General features: G+C 42.4%; 2 protein-coding genes across 2 annotated transcripts in view; one reads left to right on the plus strand and one right to left on the minus strand.

The window, feature by feature from the left end:
* Positions 1-6008, minus strand: part of RBKS (ribokinase) — a 121989-nt gene extending 115981 nt beyond the window's left edge. Inside the window, exon 1 of the mRNA XM_075535501.1 lies at positions 5811-6008. Within this exon, the coding sequence (XP_075391616.1) occupies positions 5811-5899 (89 nt within the window). The 5' untranslated portion in view covers positions 5900-6008. The remainder of the gene's footprint in view (positions 1-5810) is intronic.
* A 246-nt stretch (positions 6009-6254) lies between these two features.
* The window catches only part of BABAM2 (BRISC and BRCA1 A complex member 2), a 547594-nt gene continuing 535564 nt past the window's right edge, over positions 6255-18284 (plus strand). Inside the window, exons 1-2 of the mRNA XM_075535418.1 lie at positions 6255-6391; positions 11223-11374. Of these exons, the coding sequence (XP_075391533.1) occupies positions 11247-11374 (128 nt within the window). The 5' untranslated portion in view covers positions 6255-6391; positions 11223-11246. The remainder of the gene's footprint in view (positions 6392-11222; positions 11375-18284) is intronic.

Raw genomic sequence — 18284 nt, forward strand, 5'->3', positions numbered from 1 at the left:
CTTCAAGAGCAGTGACCATGCTTTGTTCATTGCAGCGTTCCTAGCAGTCCCAGTATTTTAATATGATATGCAGGTAATCAAAATACTGGTTTTCATTTTGTTCCAGTTTGCAATCACAATGCCTATCTTATTTTGCTCTCTCAAGAAGTGACATAAGAGGCTACAAATAACTGACAAAGGATTGTCTAGTAATGGCAGACAGGAGCTCTTACTTTGTTATATGGAATTTATTTTTTATATATATTTACATCAAAAGGACCAAAGTCAGCATACTTCCCATCAATAATCTTTTCATATTAAGGAATACAGTTGACACAGAAACATATTTAGCAAAATATTAATTAAAAACAAAACCAGTAACCAATAAGTAACTTTCTTTGGGTTTTACGTTCCTGATAATATGGCTGCTAAAGAAATGTTCTGTTCTAAGATAAAAGAATTTCTGTGGGGGATACTGCTTAAAAGATACTACAGTATATCAAACAGTATAAAATTTAGGCCAATGGGGGGGAAAAGTAATCTCGTTCAGTACTTCATCTACTTTTGATCTAAAGGCTTCTAAATTCACTTACTCCACTATCTGGTTAACATTTCTAGAGAACTAAGCAATGCTTCCTTGACTTGCCAAGGATTAAATTTAAATGCTTGGATAAAGATGAACCTTAATCTCTCAAACTATCACTTTTTAATTGGCAGCACATATAAGAATAACATCAAGTTGTAGTTGATATCACAGTATAGTCTACTGCCATGGAAATGTAAACATAGGTTTGTATTAAGTTTGTCTGAAAGCAAGTTTTGGGGATTCAGAGAGATTGGGACAGGCAGGAAATAAATTATGAGAAAAATGTATCCTCTAATGTTGGGAGAGTCCTAGAAGTTAAGACCCACAATGATCTCACCCTGTCTCCCAGCTTTAAATACCATCTGTGCACTGATAATGCCCATATTTATATCTTTAGGATGGACTGCTTTCCTGAACTCTCAACTCATCTATCTGACCTCTCCTTTTGGATGTGTGATCGGCTCCCCAAACCGCACAGGTCTACCCTGAGCATTTGATTCTGTGCTTCTCCCACCCTGCTTACAATTTTCTGTGCCTCAGCAAAGGTCAACTCCCTTCTCCAGTTGCAGAGGTTGTCAAACTTGGGGTAACTGTCGACCTCTGGCTCCTCGAAAACCCTGACTCTGAACTGATCTCATTTCTGCCCTTTCTTCTCTTCAGTAATCACACAGTTCCTGGAGTGATTCAATTAAAATATGTCAGATGGTGTTTCTCCTCTGCTCAAACCTTTCAAAAGGTTCTCCTATAATTCATAGTGTGATCCTGGTGTCCTTTAATTACCAATTTCTTTTTCTGTCAGCCACACTGGATAATTTATTTTCATTTAACCCAACAGGAACCTTCTGCCTCAGGACCTTTGCATATGCTATCCTATGTACTTAATATCTAAAAAAAACTTGGAAGTCTTCCTTAGGAAGAAATTTGGACTGTTTTCCAAAAGTATAGGCTTAGTTTCTCTTATCTTTGTAAAATGGAACTTCACAAATGGGTGTGGATGAAGGAATGAATAATGATTAAACAAACAGGTGGGGAGGATTGATAAACCCATAGAGCAGTGGTTCCCAACCTTCCTAATGCTGGGACCCTTTCATACAGTTCCTCATGTGGTGGGGACCCCCAACCATAAAGTTATTTTCATTGCAACTTCATAACTGTAATTTTGCTGTTATGAATCATCATGTCAATAATCTGATATGCAGGATGTATTTTCAGTGTTACAAATTGAACAAAATTAAAGCATAATGATGAATCACAAAAACAATGTGTAATTATCTATTGTGAAATATTTCTTTTTAAAATCATTTTATTTGGGGCTCGTACAACTCTTATCATAATCCATCCATCCATCGTGTCAAGCACATTTGTACATTTGTTGCCCTCATCATTCTCAAAACATTTGCTTTCTACTTGATATCAGCTCATTTTCTCCCCTCCCCCTTGATAATTTATGATTATTTTGTCATATCTTACACTGTCTGATGTCTCCCTTCACCCACTTTTCTGTTGTCCATCCTGAAATGTTTATTTCTAACAACAAATAAATGAAATTTTGTCTTGAAGCCTGGTGTAGCATGGGTAACAGTCTTCACGCAGGGTGTATCTGCATGTGGGCAGACCTGCTAGGAGATGGATAGAGGAGCGGTGTCTTGGTTCCTAAGACCATTAATCATAAATAAAATATGATATAATAAAATAGGATATGTTTTCTGATGGTCTTAGGCAACCCCTGTGAAAGGGTTGTTCGACCCCCAAAGGGGTTGCGATCCACAAGTTGAGAACTGCTGCTATAGAAACAGCAAGTAGAATAAGGGTTTGGCGGGGAGGGGCAGATTCAGTGGTGGAAGAGGGGTGAAAGGAAGACAAGGAGCCCTAGGACTGAGGTGGTTTTAATATGATTTGTGAAATGCTGACATGAGTGTCCAGGCTATAGTTATTTTTAGTAATAAAATGAGGAACCTGGATGATGACACTATCTTTAGACCTGAAAATGCCAAATACTTCATTGCTTTTTATTGACTTACAGACACTTCATGAATGCAAAGGCTACAGGTTCTCAAGTGAACTGCAGGTTAAAAAATGGAAATTAATACTAGACCGAGTGAGAAGTAAAAACTCTCACTGCCATTGAGTCCCTTTCGACTGAGCGAGTTTCCAAGACTGTAGCTCTTTACAGGAGTAGCCAGGGTTGTCAGCGTTTCTGAGGCTGTCCATCTTTCTCCTGCAGAGTGGCTGGTACGGTTGAAAGGCTGGCCTTGCAGTCCGCAGCCCGGTGCTCAGCCTGCTGTGCCCTCAGTGTGAGAGGCAGGGAGGCTTCACGGAAAGAGAAGGACTAGGAGCCCCGAGTCCCAGCCGTCACTACACCACTGAATGGCCGTGTGAACTGGGGATTCCTTTAACCTTTAGTACTGCATCTGTAACAAGTGGAGGGTGGCTTGGTGGACTGCAAAGCTGCTTACAGCTCTGAGTTGTTTTCTTGTTCGCTATGGGTCATCACTGGTAGTTGGCAGGATAATGGTCCCTCAAATTGTACCCTGGTGGCACAAACAGTACACTGAGTGGCTAACTAAAAGGTTGGAGGTCTCGCCTTGGAAGAAAGGCCAGGTGCTTTTTGTGAAAAGTACGTCATTAAAAACCCTGTGAAGCACAGTACCACGCTGACATACATGGGATCACATGGGCTGGGGTCCACATCCAAACCCCTGGAACCTGTGAATGTTACCTTACATGGTTAACGGGGAATGAAGAGGGCTAATTAGCTGACTTCATAATGTGATTTTTTACCTTAAGTTACCTTGGTGGACACAATGTAATCCTTATAACGTGGAAGAGGACAGCAGAAGAGTGAAGAGAGTGAATCAATAAGAGAAAGACTCGAATGGCCAGTGCTGGCTTTGACGATGGGAGGGTGGGCTTCTAGACACTGGAAAAGACAAGGAAACAGGTTTTCTTTCCCCAGAGCCTCTGGAAAGGGAAACAGAGAAAGCCCAAAATTGCCCTGCAGGGTCCCCATGAGGATCAGGCCTCTGGTGAATTCCTTCTGGCCACTGACCGGGGAAGTGAATAACCTTGCTTATCGGTGATACAGATGTAGCTACAATTATTACCTTATCATTTGTTCTCCTTTTCACCCACTTTAAATTTGTTACAGTTTGCATTTTCTTGTTTTCTTTTCAATTGAGGTTTTACTTTGTTATTGTTGCTGTTTTGGTGGGTGTTTTTCTTTATGTGAAATTCAAGATAGATAAATCGACACAGTAAATGACTGCTAATTTCTTGGGGTTATGTCATGGGAGATTAGGGGAAAATAGGGAGCTAATAATAATGTGTACAAGAAGCAGCAAATGTTCTAAAATTTATTGTGATAATGATTGTACAACTCTTTCTAATGTGTTTAAACTACTGAATTGTATGATTTATGAATTACAGGTGAAAGCTTAAAGTACACATCAAAGGACTTCCTCGCAACTTTCAAATCCTTAGATTTAAAGCACATCATCAAGTAAATGTTTTTCTCTGTGAATTTAAAGACATGGAAAGAACCATCTGAACACGGGGCTTGACATGGACCCTTGACATAGAAATTTCCTCACTAGTCTCCAGGAAATGTTTTAAGATATGTAATTACCTTGTGATCACCCTGTAAATACCCTTTAGTCACATACTTAACCTAACCAATGTGAACCCATATTTGTGTTTCCAACGAATCACTGTAAAGCTCCCTTTCCCCCACTTCAAGCTGTCCTGCCTCTGGCTTCCAAGAAGAATGCTGTGCTTTTAATTCTTGATTTTACCCATAAATACTCCCCTGTTTTGAAGCATTTGATTTCATTTTGTGAGAACAGATGTATCCCCTATTTGAACTGTTTCGAATCTCCAATAAATCTCTTTGCTTTTATCTTTGTAAATAAATATAGCAGAAAGATTAAAAATACAGTAAAAAGTGCTGTAAAACTTAGCTACATGGATTCTTCAAAGAATTAATCATTTAGCTTTCCGAAGGGCTATTATTCCTTTATGCAACTAAAATTTTGTTTCAAATACTTTGGATAAGACTATTTCTAAAATGAAACTTAATTAAGTACTACATTACCTTTCCATGAAAAGACTAATTGCTATTGTTAAGTTGTACGACAGTGAGGCCTTAGGAGTCCTTAAGCTATGGGCTGCAGGCACTTTCAGTAAAGCCGTAACCCTTTTCTTTCTAAGCTGGGTTTGCAAACTAAATGACCTCTCCTATAAACAATTTTTAAAAAGCAAGATTAAGTTGGTCATGTAAAGATATGGACACTAATTTTTTTTCCCCCCGTGAAGTACAGGAGGGTTTGGCGGCTTATTTGTCTCGTGACCTTTTTGCTTTCTTCTAGATTCACTGCTATAGTTGAGTCAGATGATGCCCTAACTGCAGCATGATTATTTTTATTTTCATAATGTAAAAATAGCATAATCAAGTATGAATCAGAAGATTTCCGAAGAGCTCTTCCCTAAACTATTAAACAGAGGTATTCTGATAGGTAGGCGTTTCTTTACAATTTTTTGGATCATCTTATTTTTCCTTTTAAAGGAGATACTTTCATATTCAGGGGGAAAGCCACCTTCAGGTTTGAAGAAAAGATAAACTGGAACAGTCAACTCATCCATTTCACCAGCTTAAGAACTACTTTCATTTAGCATGTGTCATCTATTTTGTGGTTGCAAATATAATTTTAAAAAATTTGGTTCACACGTGGGTTGCTATAAAGCAATCCAAGGCTACCATAATATTAAAATAGAATCCAAAAATGATGACAGGAATCCCAACTCTCAGTAACGTGCAAGCCGACTTGATCCGCTTTGACCTCTCTTCACTTGAGATAAGCTTCCGGTGCATAATCTCTCACTCGGAAACCTTTGACTTCATTTCGTTCTCCCAACAACCTTGTCAGGTGGGTCCATTCGACAGAAGAGGGCGTGGAAAATCACGTAAAATAACGTGGAGAGTCCCTCGACTAGTCAGGGGAAGGGGTCAGTATGCTGATCAAGAAAAGAGGGGTGGGTCTCCGAAGGTGTTTATAGCAAGAATGATCCTGACCTGGCTGCCACCCCTCCTGAAAATCACTTTACGGACTCAAATTCAGCTCCAAGGCAGGCTGTAGCTCACACCAGAAACGAACACTCGCCATCCCCAAAGCCCAAAGTGCCAACGTAGCAAACAGCACTTCCGCCCGCCCCCCTGAGCCCCAGACCTGCTTCGCTGCCCCGGACTAACCTGACCAGGTCGGTCATGCAGGAGCCCACCACTACCACCGCCGCCACCTCCTCCTGCCACCGCTTCCCGGGGTCCCCAGACGCGGTCATGCTTAACCCGGGTGGTGCGCTCCGACCTGGACGCTGACCTTCGCCCTTTGCCCGACCCCGTAACCACGGACGCCGCTCCGAACCCTCGCTACCGAGGCGGGCCTTTCGGACGTCGACCCGGGGCGCCCACCTGAATGCCCGAAACGCCCCCGCCCACGAACTGCCCTTGTGCTTCCGGGGATGGCCTCCGCCCCCCGCCTCACGTTAGAGAGTCCTGCAGGTATTTCAGGACCTGCGCCCCTCGCCACCCCCGGGGTGGGCGCGGAAACCGAACTTTCAGGCGCGGCCGGGACGCCTCTTCCCCACAGCGGGCCCGGCGTGGCGCGGGGGCGTGCACGTTGCCAGCTCCGGGGCCGCCGAGGGGGCGGGGCGCGACGTCGGGCGTGCGCACGCATCCGGCCCGCGGTGCGCGCGCAGGTCGGCGTGTCTGTCAGGGGCGCGCTCGGGTAACCTGTAACCCACGTAGTCACCGGTTACCGAACGAAGTTCCAGGTACCTGGACTGGGGCTGGTGCGGGGCGGTTGGATCCTGAGTCGCCCAGCTGGTGCTGAGGATCGTGGTTTAAATACAGCCAGAGGGCTCGCCTCCTCTTCCTGTAGAGAAGGCCCCCCTGTGCCAAAGATGTTCTGCTCACCCCCATCACGCTGCTCCCTTGGAAACCAGCCCCAAAGGCCAGCGCCTTCTCTCCACACAGCTGGCTCCTTCCTAGTCCCTGATTACTCGCTGGCTCCTCCAGCTTCTGGCTGATGAAGGGGTTCATACAATTTGGGAGAAAGGGGGAGTGTCCCACTGATGACCATTGCCCCGCGTTGGCCATTTTTTGGTCCGTGCCGATTTAGACTTAATCTCTCTTGGATGGTGCTCCTTGCAGAAATTATTTCCCCAGTGTGCCTTCCCTTCGTGCGTTGTATGACGTTGAAGTGACGCAGCAGGACACTACCCCTTTCCGTTCCATGACGTCAGTGGGGCACTTGTTTCCGTGTTTGTCATCTTATCTAATTACAAGAATTTCAATGGTGTTTTAGACGTCTTTGGATTTCCCAGACCTCAAACGTACCGTATGTGACTATTTTGGGCAGCATCTCTCTAAAAATTGTGTTTCTCAGTTTTCATTGTGTAATACTTCAAAACAAGGAAATATAAATTGTACCACTAACATTCAAAGGCGTCTAGTCATGTGTAAATCTTGTCTATCTGGGATTTATTATAGTGCTACAATGTGTAGAAGTTAATACTAGTGGAGGTTCCTTGTCCAGGCCCTGGGTTCAAGGCACCGAAGGACCATCAGCTTTGGCAATGACCTCCGACTTCAGAGTCTAAGTTTTTTTCCCTTTCCTTTAGAGAAGTCACAGCATCTTAGGGTTGAAGCTGATTTTAAGGCATGAAATGTTGCACTGTCAAAATAGTAGTATGGTTGTTATGGAAACAAGAGGATCATTCTCTGGGTGTCATTCCAAGAGCTTGACAGTTGCTCAATTAAAATACCACGTAGTCCCCATGGTTATGCATTGGGATGTGTTCCTCAAGATCAGCAGTTCGAAATCTCCAGCCCTTCTGTGGCAGAAAGACGGGGCTGATCTACTCCCTCAAAAAGTTACAGTCTTGGAGACTCACAGGGGCACTCTCCCCTGTCCTATAGGGTCGCTATCAGTTGGCATCAACTCAATGGCCGTGAGTTTGGGTTTTGGTTTTGATACCCTTCTTACACAGTTGTTTAGCGTCAGCCAACAGGTTTGTTCCTGTTAGTGTTTGACGCGTAAATCCCTCAGGCTACCTTCAACAGTAATCTTTTTGCTTTGGGCTGTGAAGTGGCCATCAGTTTGAATTCGTGGCTTTACATCTGTTCAAAATTCCCAAGATGTACAGTTAAAAACCAAAATGAAACCACCACCCCACAAAACAAACCTCAAAAAGAACTACAAAGTAAATGTCTCTTGATGGTTTCTCCTCGCTAATCAGTTATTGCTTTATTTGAAAGGAAAATAAATTGCAGAGGAATTTGAGAGAGATCTAGATTTAAACTCTGAACCTCGGCTTGCTGTATGTGTGACCCTGAACAAGTGACTGAATCTTGCTGACCTATCTGTAAAATGGGAACAGTACTATGAACCGGGAAACCTTGCTACTTGGGAGAATATAAGTGAAATGCCAGGATAGTAGATATTCAGGACCGGATTAACATTTTTTATTATTTTTATTTTAAGAAATGATAGGTAAAATAGTAACATCGTGGAAATAATTTTGTAATGTGTGAGATATCTTTGCTTTTTATGTGTTTTGTATGTTATCTGGATAAGCATCCTTTGTGCATTATGACATTGTAGATAGAAATAAAGTTGGAAATGTTGCAAAATAGGACAAAAATTGGATTCAAACGATTACTATTTTTTCAAAGACAAATTACAACATTACCTATATTATCCAAGAAGCCCTGGTGACACAGGAGTTCCACTCTCAGCTGGGAATAGAAAAGTCAGTGGTTGGTAGCTGTTCTGTATGAAAAAGATGTCGCAGTTTGCCTTAGTAAAGATGCCAAAGCCTAGACCCATCACTGCTAAGTCGATTCCGACTCATGGTAACTCTATGGACGTTTTTCAGGCTTTGTAAGTCTTTATGAGAGCAGGCAGCCTTGTCTTTCTGCTTCCTTGGAAACCATATGGGGCAGTTGTCTTACCTTACCTTACCTTACCTTACCTTACCTTACCTTACCTTACCTGGGTGCTGTGAGTTGGAATTGACTCGCTGGTACGCAACAACAATTCTTATTACCTGTAAATTAGAAACTCCAACCACCTGTCTTAAAACCCAAGCTTGTGCCCTGGGGGTCCTGGGGGCTAGTCGGTGGGCTGCTAGTTGCCGGTCCAGGTGAAACCCACCAGCTTTTCTGTGGGAGAAAGGTTGGAATCGCGATAGAAGGTTTCAGGTGGATCTATCAGACTTCGGAGGCGACGACGAGGCAGATGACTCAATGGCAGTAGGCTTTGGTTTGGGTAGTAATATAAAGGGGTCCTGCTGGCACCGTGAAGTGAGTGACAGACTGCGAACTTGCCAGCTGCTCTGAGGGAGAAAGAGACTGCTTGCTCTTGTAAAGATTTACAGGCTTGGAAACCCTAAATAGGGTCCCTATGGAATTGATTTGATGGCAGTGGGTATAATACTGTGTAATACTGTAAGGAGCCCTCGTGGGACTGTGGGTTAGGCCATAGTGGATTAAACATTGGACTGCTAATCAAAAGGTCGGCAGTTCAAACTTGTCAATGGGTCCTTAGGAGAAAGATGAGGCTGCCTACAATTCTGACTCAGAGGTCAAAATTGACTTGATGGCAATGGGTTTAGTTGTTTTGGCTTATAAGAATGTCTGTGGAAGTTCTTTAAAAATACATCATTTTTATGCTTCATAATACAGTGCATTAGGTTTTCACCCTACTTTGTGATGGTATATTGGGATGGTGGAGGAAATGCCATTGGTGTACTAGTCAGAAGGGGAGCCTGTGACTCAGACTTTACCACCCCCACTCACCCCCAGAATACTTGTAAGTGCCATCAATAGCGAGCGTCAATATTTCATTCTTATTCTTTGAAATGTCATTGCAGTTTCCTCCTTTATGACTATCTGAAACGACAAATTATTTTCAACATTTATTTTTAGCAAGGACATCTAAACACTCAGGTGGCATAATACTAAGGTACATCAAAAAGTTCATAGGAAAACTCTGTTATTCAATTCCATCTTTCCATGGACTTGTTGAAGCTCCCTTGTAAATGAAAACGAAAATCATTACATCACTGACTTATAATTGTGGCTTGCTGGAGGTCAATATGCTTTTGATGTGGGATTATCTTTCAGTTTGAGGAAGAAGATGATCCTTTCAATTGACTTATTCATCTCGGAGAGCAATGACTTTAATTTAGAGACCTATTAAGGGCAAGTCACACACTTCCCCTCCAAGCCCATGCATTTCTAAGTGATTTAGTGATGATTTATTGGTTTTACATTTGTCTTTGTATTTTATTAGTGCCTTAATGTCAAAGACTAATTAAAGTAAGATTGTTTTACCTGTGTCGCTTCATAATATCTGGGTAAACTCACTGCCATAAAATTGATGACGACTCATCTCGACTCTGTAGGGCAGGATAGAACTGCCCCTGTGGGTTTCCGAAACTAACTGTTTACAGAAGTAGAAAGCCCAAGTCTTTATCCTGCAGAGCAGCTGATGGTTTCAAACTGCCAACCTTGCTCTTAGCAGCCCATGTGCGGTTCATGATTTAATTGTAGAATTTTGCTACATTTATTCTTCAGGATTACTATAATCTTTTGAAAATTTCCAAGCATGTTATCTTCTTTCTGGATCTGAATACCTCTCAACTGTCTGTTTACTGAGTGCTTTGTGTGGGTGAAGTACTTCTGTCCAACATTAGGGACTTAAGTCATATCTCCTGCAGCGAAGAGAGCCCCAGAAGCAGGGCATTCTAATGTACTATGAAGGAGCATCTGTCACAGCAACATTATAGGACAGAGTAAAACTGCCCCTGTGGGTTTCTGAGACTGCAAATCTTTATGGGAGTAGAAAGCCTCATCTTTCTCCATCAGAAGAGCTAGTGGTTTCAAACTGCTGACCTTGTGGATAGTAGCCCAACTCATAACCCACAACACAACCAGGGTGCTATGGATTGGAATCAACACTGATGGCAGTGAGTTTTTGAGTCTTTTATGAAGAGATAATTATTAAGAGAAGAATATCAGAAAAAGAATTTCTTCACTATCACCAAGTATATTCTGACTCCTAGGACAGCTAGGACAGGGTAGAACTGCCCCTGCGGGTTTCCAAGACTGTAACTCTTTATGGAGGTAGGTAGAAAGCCTTGTGGTTAACAGCCCAACATGTAATCCATTAAGCTCCCAGGGCTCTTTTATGTTTGCTCTTGAGTTTTATATAATATTAGCAATCTAGTTCTTATACCTGTGGGGACACAAAGGGAAGGTGTCTTGATCGAATGGTCTTTGTGTTTCTGTGTTAGCCCTAACTAAAGTAGACCTTGTCGGTTATAAGATACAGAAGGATAGCTTTGAGTGGAACGTGACAGTGTAGAAACTAGGTTTGGAAAGGAATGGGAGTTGAATTTCAAGAGTTTCCTGTGTTTCTGAGAAGCCCTGGTGTAGTCCATGTCGCAAACAGCTGAGTAACAGGAGAGAATCACTGGAGGAGACTGCAATAAAAATAGGAAACAAATTATTTATGAAAGCAAGACAAACTTCTGTGTGCTGTGCCAATTTTCATGATACTCTGTGTGCTCTGATCACCGTCCTTCGCTTCTCTTCCAGTGGCGACTGGCAAGTCAAGTTAAAATGTCCCCGGAAGTAGCCTTGAACCGAATTTCTCCTCTGCTCTCCCCATTCATATCGTGTGTGGTCCGGAATGGAAAAGTGGGACTGGATGCGACAAACTGTTTGCGGATAACTGACTTGAAATCTGGGTATGTACCAGAACGGATCCAACACATCCTTAATGGTAGCCCTTTCTTCCAGGCACATAACAATGGACTCTAGCAGAGCTTCGTTAAGTGATGATCTCATTGCGTGTTGATTCCATTGGTTTGGTCCAGTTTTTGCCATCTTATAGTTCAAGTTCTATTACAGGGGGGCGTCCAAAAGTTCATGGAAAGATTCCACGATCTTTTCAGTTCATTTTTTCATGATCTCTGTGAGGCCCCCTTGTACTCGTGGACCTTTACTGGCGCCTGAGTGTTGGTATCTTTTTTCTATCACAGAACGTGCTGTGTGGTGCTTTAGCACCAGCTCTTCATTCGTTGCCTTGTGTTCTTGTTATGGCTGTTGGAGATAAGCACACTGCAAGAGTTGGTTTCGAGATTCCCAACCATTGGTAATCTTTACTATGAAAATTATAACGTTCCGTTGTAAGTTGCCACTGAGTTGATTTTGACTCACGGTGACACCGTGCCTCTGCACAGTTTTCACGGGTGTGACCTTTGGGGAGCTGTCTTTCAAAGTGCCTTGGGGTGAGTTTGTGCCACCAACCATTTGTTTTTTTTCAAAACCATTTTATTGGGAGCTAATACAGATATCATATCATTCTATAGTTCAGTCACATCAAGCACTGTTGCTACCACAGTCAGTTTCAAAATCTTCTCTTCCTCCTTGAACTCATTGATGTCAGCTCCCCTGTACCTCCCCTCCCCCACTCCAACCCCCCCCCCCCCGCAACCATTAGTCTACTTGTTGTCTCTAGAGCAGTGAGTCTCAACCTTCCTAATGCCACGGCCCTTCAGACAGTTCCTCATGTGGTGGTGACCCCCCAACCATAAATTCTTTTCTCTTTTTTCCCCCCTCCCCATAAATTATCTTCATTGCTACTTCATCACTGTAATTTTGCTACTGTTATGAATCGGGTGACCCCTGTGAAAGGGTCGTTCGACCCCTAAAGGGGTCGTGACCCACAGGTTGAGTACCCCTGCTCTATAGGCTCATCAATCCTGGGTTTCATATACCAAAACAACGGGAAGACATATAACAAAAATTCAAGAGAGCTACTACTTCAATGATAATATACTTAAGAGATAAACCCCAATAAGAAAACACACACACACACACACACACACACACACACACAGAAAATGTGGAAAACTAGACCAAGCCCAACATTTAACAGTAGGGTTCAAGTGACAAGGTTTTAACCATTCAAATCAGGTTTATCATTTTGATTTCTTATTATCATCTCTCCAATGCTCTCTGGTAACCACTTTATTCCCATCCCTCCACTATGAATAGAGGGAAATCACCTGTTTCCTGTGTAGATCTTGCAAATGTATCGTGGGTTTCCACTGTCCTCCATAGCTGTCTGTAAACCAGAATGTCACAATTTAGGTTCTGATACTATTCCCGCCTTTGGCTTTGGATTTTATGATTTGTAGTCCTTGGGTCATGGATGTTGGTGTGCTTCTTCCATGTGGGCTTAATTGACATCTCACTTACATGGCGGCTTGTTTGGAAACAAGCCTTTAAGACCCCAGATACTATTGTATCCGATAACCAGGCACCATGTAATTTTTTCATCACACTTTGCTATAGCACCTATATCCTCTGGTTCCCTTCCTGAGGGTGAGTATGGAGCAGGGTCATGATGTAAGAGCTAATTGTTCTTAATTGGAGCTAGGATATAGTGTGAGTCCCAAATCCATTCCAGGATCTATGTTTTGTTTTGTTTTTATCTGCATTTGGCACCCCTCAGAGACTTCCTTGCTAATTTATGGTAAAGAGTCTTCTTGATCATCTCCTTGGGGCATAAAGATCTTCAATTAATATTGTTGTTGATTAGCCCCTGGTACTAATTTTTAAAACACTGTTGAGTAAGGATATTGGATCAGTGTAGGTTAACTGCGTATCACAATACCTGAGTTATTCATTTGTACAGAATAAATTTAAACAGAATGACTGGACATGTTTATATAAACAATGGGAGATGGTTGCCAGGCAAATTTTATAATAGTGTTCACTGACAATGTCTATCACAGGTTTGCCAGAATAATATTTATCTTTTAAAAAATATTTTATTGGGGACTTGTATAACTCTTATCACAATCCATTTATTCATCCATTGTGTCAAGCACATTTGTACATTTGTTGCCCTCATCATTCTCCAAACATTTGCTTTCTACTTAAGCCCTTGCTATCAGCTCCTCATTTTTCCCCTTCCCTCCCTGTGCACCATTGAACCCTTAATAATTTATAACTTACTATTATTTTGTCATATCTTACACTGTCTGACATCTCCCTTCACCAACTTTTCTGTTGTCCATCCCCCAGGGAGGGGGTTATATGGAATAATATACATCTTAATATAGCAAATAGGGCATTGATGTACTAAGTTAATGTTTGTTCGCCTACCGACAGTTCACTACTCTTGGTATAGTGATCTTCTTCAAACTCCATGAATTTTCAGTCTTAAGTCTTCAGGTTTCAGGTATGTTTGAGGTAGAGTCTGGTTCACCTAGTGGGGTTTCCACATCGGATCCCTCTGACGTGGCCTTAGGAGCATGGGTGTGAGCCTTGAACATCTGGGATCCGATGCCCCAGTGTTCTATGGTACTTGGCCTGGGTCCCCAAGACCACTAACCGTTTGACTAGTAGTTGAGTGCCAAACCAGTTGTGGCACCCAAGGGCACCTATGAAAATTGTGATAGGGAAAAATACAATTTTCCTCTAGTTCCTAAATGCTCTCCGCCCGCCCCCCCCCCACTATCATAATCCCAATTCTACCTTGCAAGTCTGGCTAGACCAGAGGATGCACACTGGTACAGATAGGAACCAGAAACACAGGGAATCCAGGACAGATGATTCCTTCAGGACCAGGGGTGTGAGTGGGGATACTGGGAGGGTAGAGGGAGGGTGGGTTGGAAAGGGGGAACCAATTACAAGGATCTACATGTGACCTCCTCCCTGGGGGATGGACAACAGAAAAGTGGGTGAAGGGAGACATCGGGCAGGGCAAGATATGACAAAATCATAATTTATAAATTATCAAGGGTTCATGAGGAAGGGGGGAGTGGGGAGGGAGGGGGAAAACTGAGGAGCAGATGCCAGGGGCTTAAGTGGAGAGCAAATGTTTTCAGAATGATGAGGGCAAAGAATGTACAGATGTGCTCTACACAATTGATGTATGTATGGATTGTGATAAGAGTTGTATGAGTCCCTACTAAAACTATAAAAAAAGAGAAAATTATTATACGTAAGCCATACAGAGTCATTTCTCAAAATGTGGTCAAAATAGCAAAATTTCAAACTTGGAAATGTGTTTCATTTATTTATTACTTTTTTGTGTTTGTCTTTTTAAAGGTGCAATTTTAATGTGCCCTATATACTTGAGTATAAGCCATTGCGAATATCAGCCCAGGCACCTACTTTTACCACAAAAACAGCATAAAAAAATGTCCTGAAAAACTGGAGACCCCTTGCAGAGAGGTCTAGGGGAGGAGATGAGTCAGTCAGGGTGCGACATAGCACCGATGAAGAATACAGCTTTCCTCCAGTTCCTAAATGCTTCCTCCCCCTCCCCCCCACCCAACTACCATGATCCATATTCTACCTTGCAAGTCTGGATAGAGCAGAGGTTGTACACTGGTGCAGATAGGAGCTGGACACACAGGGAATCCAGGGCGGATGATCCCTTCAGGACCAGGGGTGTGAGTTGCGATACTGGGAGGGTAGAGGGTGAGTGGGTTGGAAAGAGGGAACCGATTACAAGGATCTACATGTGACCTCCTTCCTGGGGGATGGACAACAGAAAAGGGGGTAAAGGGAGCTATTGTACAGGGCAAGGTATGACAAAATAATAATTTATAAATTATCAAGGGTTCATGAGGAGGAGGGAGCGGGGAGGGAGGGGGGAAAAAAGAGGACCTGATACAAAGGGCTTAAGTGGAGAACAAATGCTTTGAAAATGATGAGGGCAATGAATGTACAGATGTGCTCTACACAATTGATGTATGTGTGGATTGTGATAAGAGTTGTATGAGTCCCGAATAAAAAGTTAAAAAAAAATCTTGGCTTGTACATGAGTATATACTGTATTTAAAGTTTCAACCCAGAGGTCAGTTTGGATTTCCCCGTTCTTGAGATCCATGTCCAAGGATCACTCTACCTTGTTGCTGCCAATACTGAAGGATGTTGCTGTTTTTGGTCTTTGTCTCTCCTCTGGCTCGGACCTCACACATTCTCTGTTTCCTTCATTTCCACTCCATTGCTCAGACTGGAAAGTCAGTTCATCCTTCAGGTCTGTAAACGTCTGCACGCACTAGCGTTTTGTGGCGATTTGATGAGTATCCATTTTATACTTAAAATAAGCGTACATTTTACTTTTCTCAGAGTCTCGCTCTTCGTCTCCTGCTTCTGTGCCTTTCAGAGGACAACTTGCTCAGTTACCTTTTCAGGGCATTCTTGTTTCCATGTTGTTCTTAGGGCCCGTCAGTCAGGCGTGACTCATAGTGACCCTACATACAGCAGAATGTGACACACTGCCTGTCCTGTACCATCCTCACAATCCCAGTGATGGCTAATTTTCTTTTTCACTGACCCTCTACTTTGCCAAGCATGATGTCCTTCTCCAGGACCTGGTCTCTCTGGATAACATGTCCAAAGTGCTGGAGACAAATTCTCATCATTCTATGAAGCATTTGGACTCTATTTATTTAAATCACTTTATTGGGGGCTCATACAACTCTTTTCACAATCCATCCATCCATCCATTGTATGTCAAGCACATTTGTACATTTGTTGCCATCCTCATTCTCAAAACATTAGCTTTCTACTTGAGCCCTTGGTATCAGCTCCTCATTTTTCCCTTCCATCATCACCCGCCCCCATGAACCCTTGATAATTTATAAATTATTTTTATTTTGTCATGTCTTACACTGTCTGATGTCTCTCATCACCCACTTTTCTGTTGTCTGTCCCCAGAGAGGGGATTATATGTAGGTCATTGTAAGCAGCTCTCCCTTTCTACTCCACCTTCCCTCCATCTTCCCAGTATCGCCACTCTCACCACTAGTCCTGAAGGGATCATCTGTCCTAGAGTCCCTGTGTTTCCAGTTCCTGTCTGTACCAGTGCACATCCTCTGGTCTAGCTGGATCTATAAGGTAGAATTGGGATCATGATAGTGGGGCGGAGGTGAGGGGAAGAAGCATTAAAGAATTAGAGGAAAGTTGTATGTTTCATCATTGCTACACTGTACTCTGACTGGCTCGTCTCCTCCTTGAGACCATTATGTAAGAGGATGTCCAATTGTGAACAGATGGGCTTTGGGTCCCCAGTCTGTACTCCCCCTCATTCACAATGATATTATTTTTTGTTCTTTAATGTCTGATAACTGATCCCTTTGACACCTCATGATAACACAGCTGGTATGCTTCTTTCAAGTGGGCTTTGTTGCTTCTGAGCTATATGGCTGCTTGTTTACCTTCAAGCCTTTAAGAACCCAGATGTGATCTCTTTTGATAGCTGGGTACCATCAGCTTTCTTCACCACATTTGCTTATGCACTTGCTTTGTCTTCAGTGATTGTGTCGGGAAGGTGAGCATCATGGAATGCTAGTTTAATAGAACAAAGTGTTCTTGCATTGAGGGAGTACTTGAGTGGAGGCCCAATGTCTACCTGCTACCTTAATACTAAACCTATAAATATATGTACATAGATCTATTTCACCATCATCATCTATAAATATATTTACATATGTACACACTTGTATTGAGACCTCTATAAATGTCCTTTGCCTCCTAGTTCTTTCCTCTATTTCCTTTTACTTTCCTCTTGTCCCACAATCATCCTCAACCTTCATTTGGGTTTCAGTATACCTCTCGGTTACATTACCCTTGATCAAGCCCTACCAGACCTCCTACACCCTCCTCTCCACCGATTTTTAGATCACTTGTTGTTCCCTTTCAGACTCTGTTTATGAGACAGATTTGTTTATTCTTCTGGTAGTTCGTGGTATATTTATTATTCTTCACCAATGTAATAAATCAAAGGCATCAATTCTTCTTTTATTTTTTATTTCTAGCTTTCCTATGCATACGAGGCAATTGGAAATACCATGGCTTCGGTGAGGAACACCTTAGTCTTTGAAGTGACATCTTTGCTTTTAACCTTTGGCAGCAGATTTGTCTCATGCACTATGCTTGATTTCCTAACTACCATTCCCATGGGCATTGATGGTGGATGCTTGCAAAATAAAATCTTTGATAATTTCAATCTTTTTTCCCTATGTCATATTATTGGGACATTTGTGAGGATTTTTGTTTTCTTGATTGTGAGGTGTGGTCTATTCTGCAGATTTGTGATTTAGTCAGCTAGTCCTTTGAGTCCCCTGCTTTCAGCAGCCAGGTTGTTGATGAACTCTCCGCTACTCCTGATCCACCTTCTTCTCTCCGCTCAGCTTTGTGAATTATTTGCTTACCATAAAGATTGGATAAGTATGGTGAAAGGATACAACCCTGAGGGAAATCTTACTTGATTTGAACCCATCTAGTATGTTTTTGTTCTGTTTGAATGCTGCCCCTCGTCTCTGTACGTGTTCTATATAAGCACCAGTAGGTGTGTGGGAATCCCATTCTTCACAATGATATCTATAATTTGTTGGGATCCATACAACATCATGCCTTTGCTTAGTCAACAAAACCCGGGGAAAGGCCTTTCTGATATTCTTTGCTTTCATTCAAGATCTCTGACATCAGTAGTGATTCCTCTTGCTCCTCAATCTCTTTGAATCTTGCAGCTTCCGGCGTACATACTGCTGTAACCATTTTTGAAATATCATTCACAAAACCTTACTTGTGAGTGATATTAAAGATGTTATTCAATAATTTCCCTACTCT

This window comes from Tenrec ecaudatus, chromosome 17 (genome assembly GCF_050624435.1).
Source record: "Tenrec ecaudatus isolate mTenEca1 chromosome 17, mTenEca1.hap1, whole genome shotgun sequence".
NCBI lineage: Eukaryota > Metazoa > Chordata > Mammalia > Afrosoricida > Tenrecidae > Tenrec > Tenrec ecaudatus.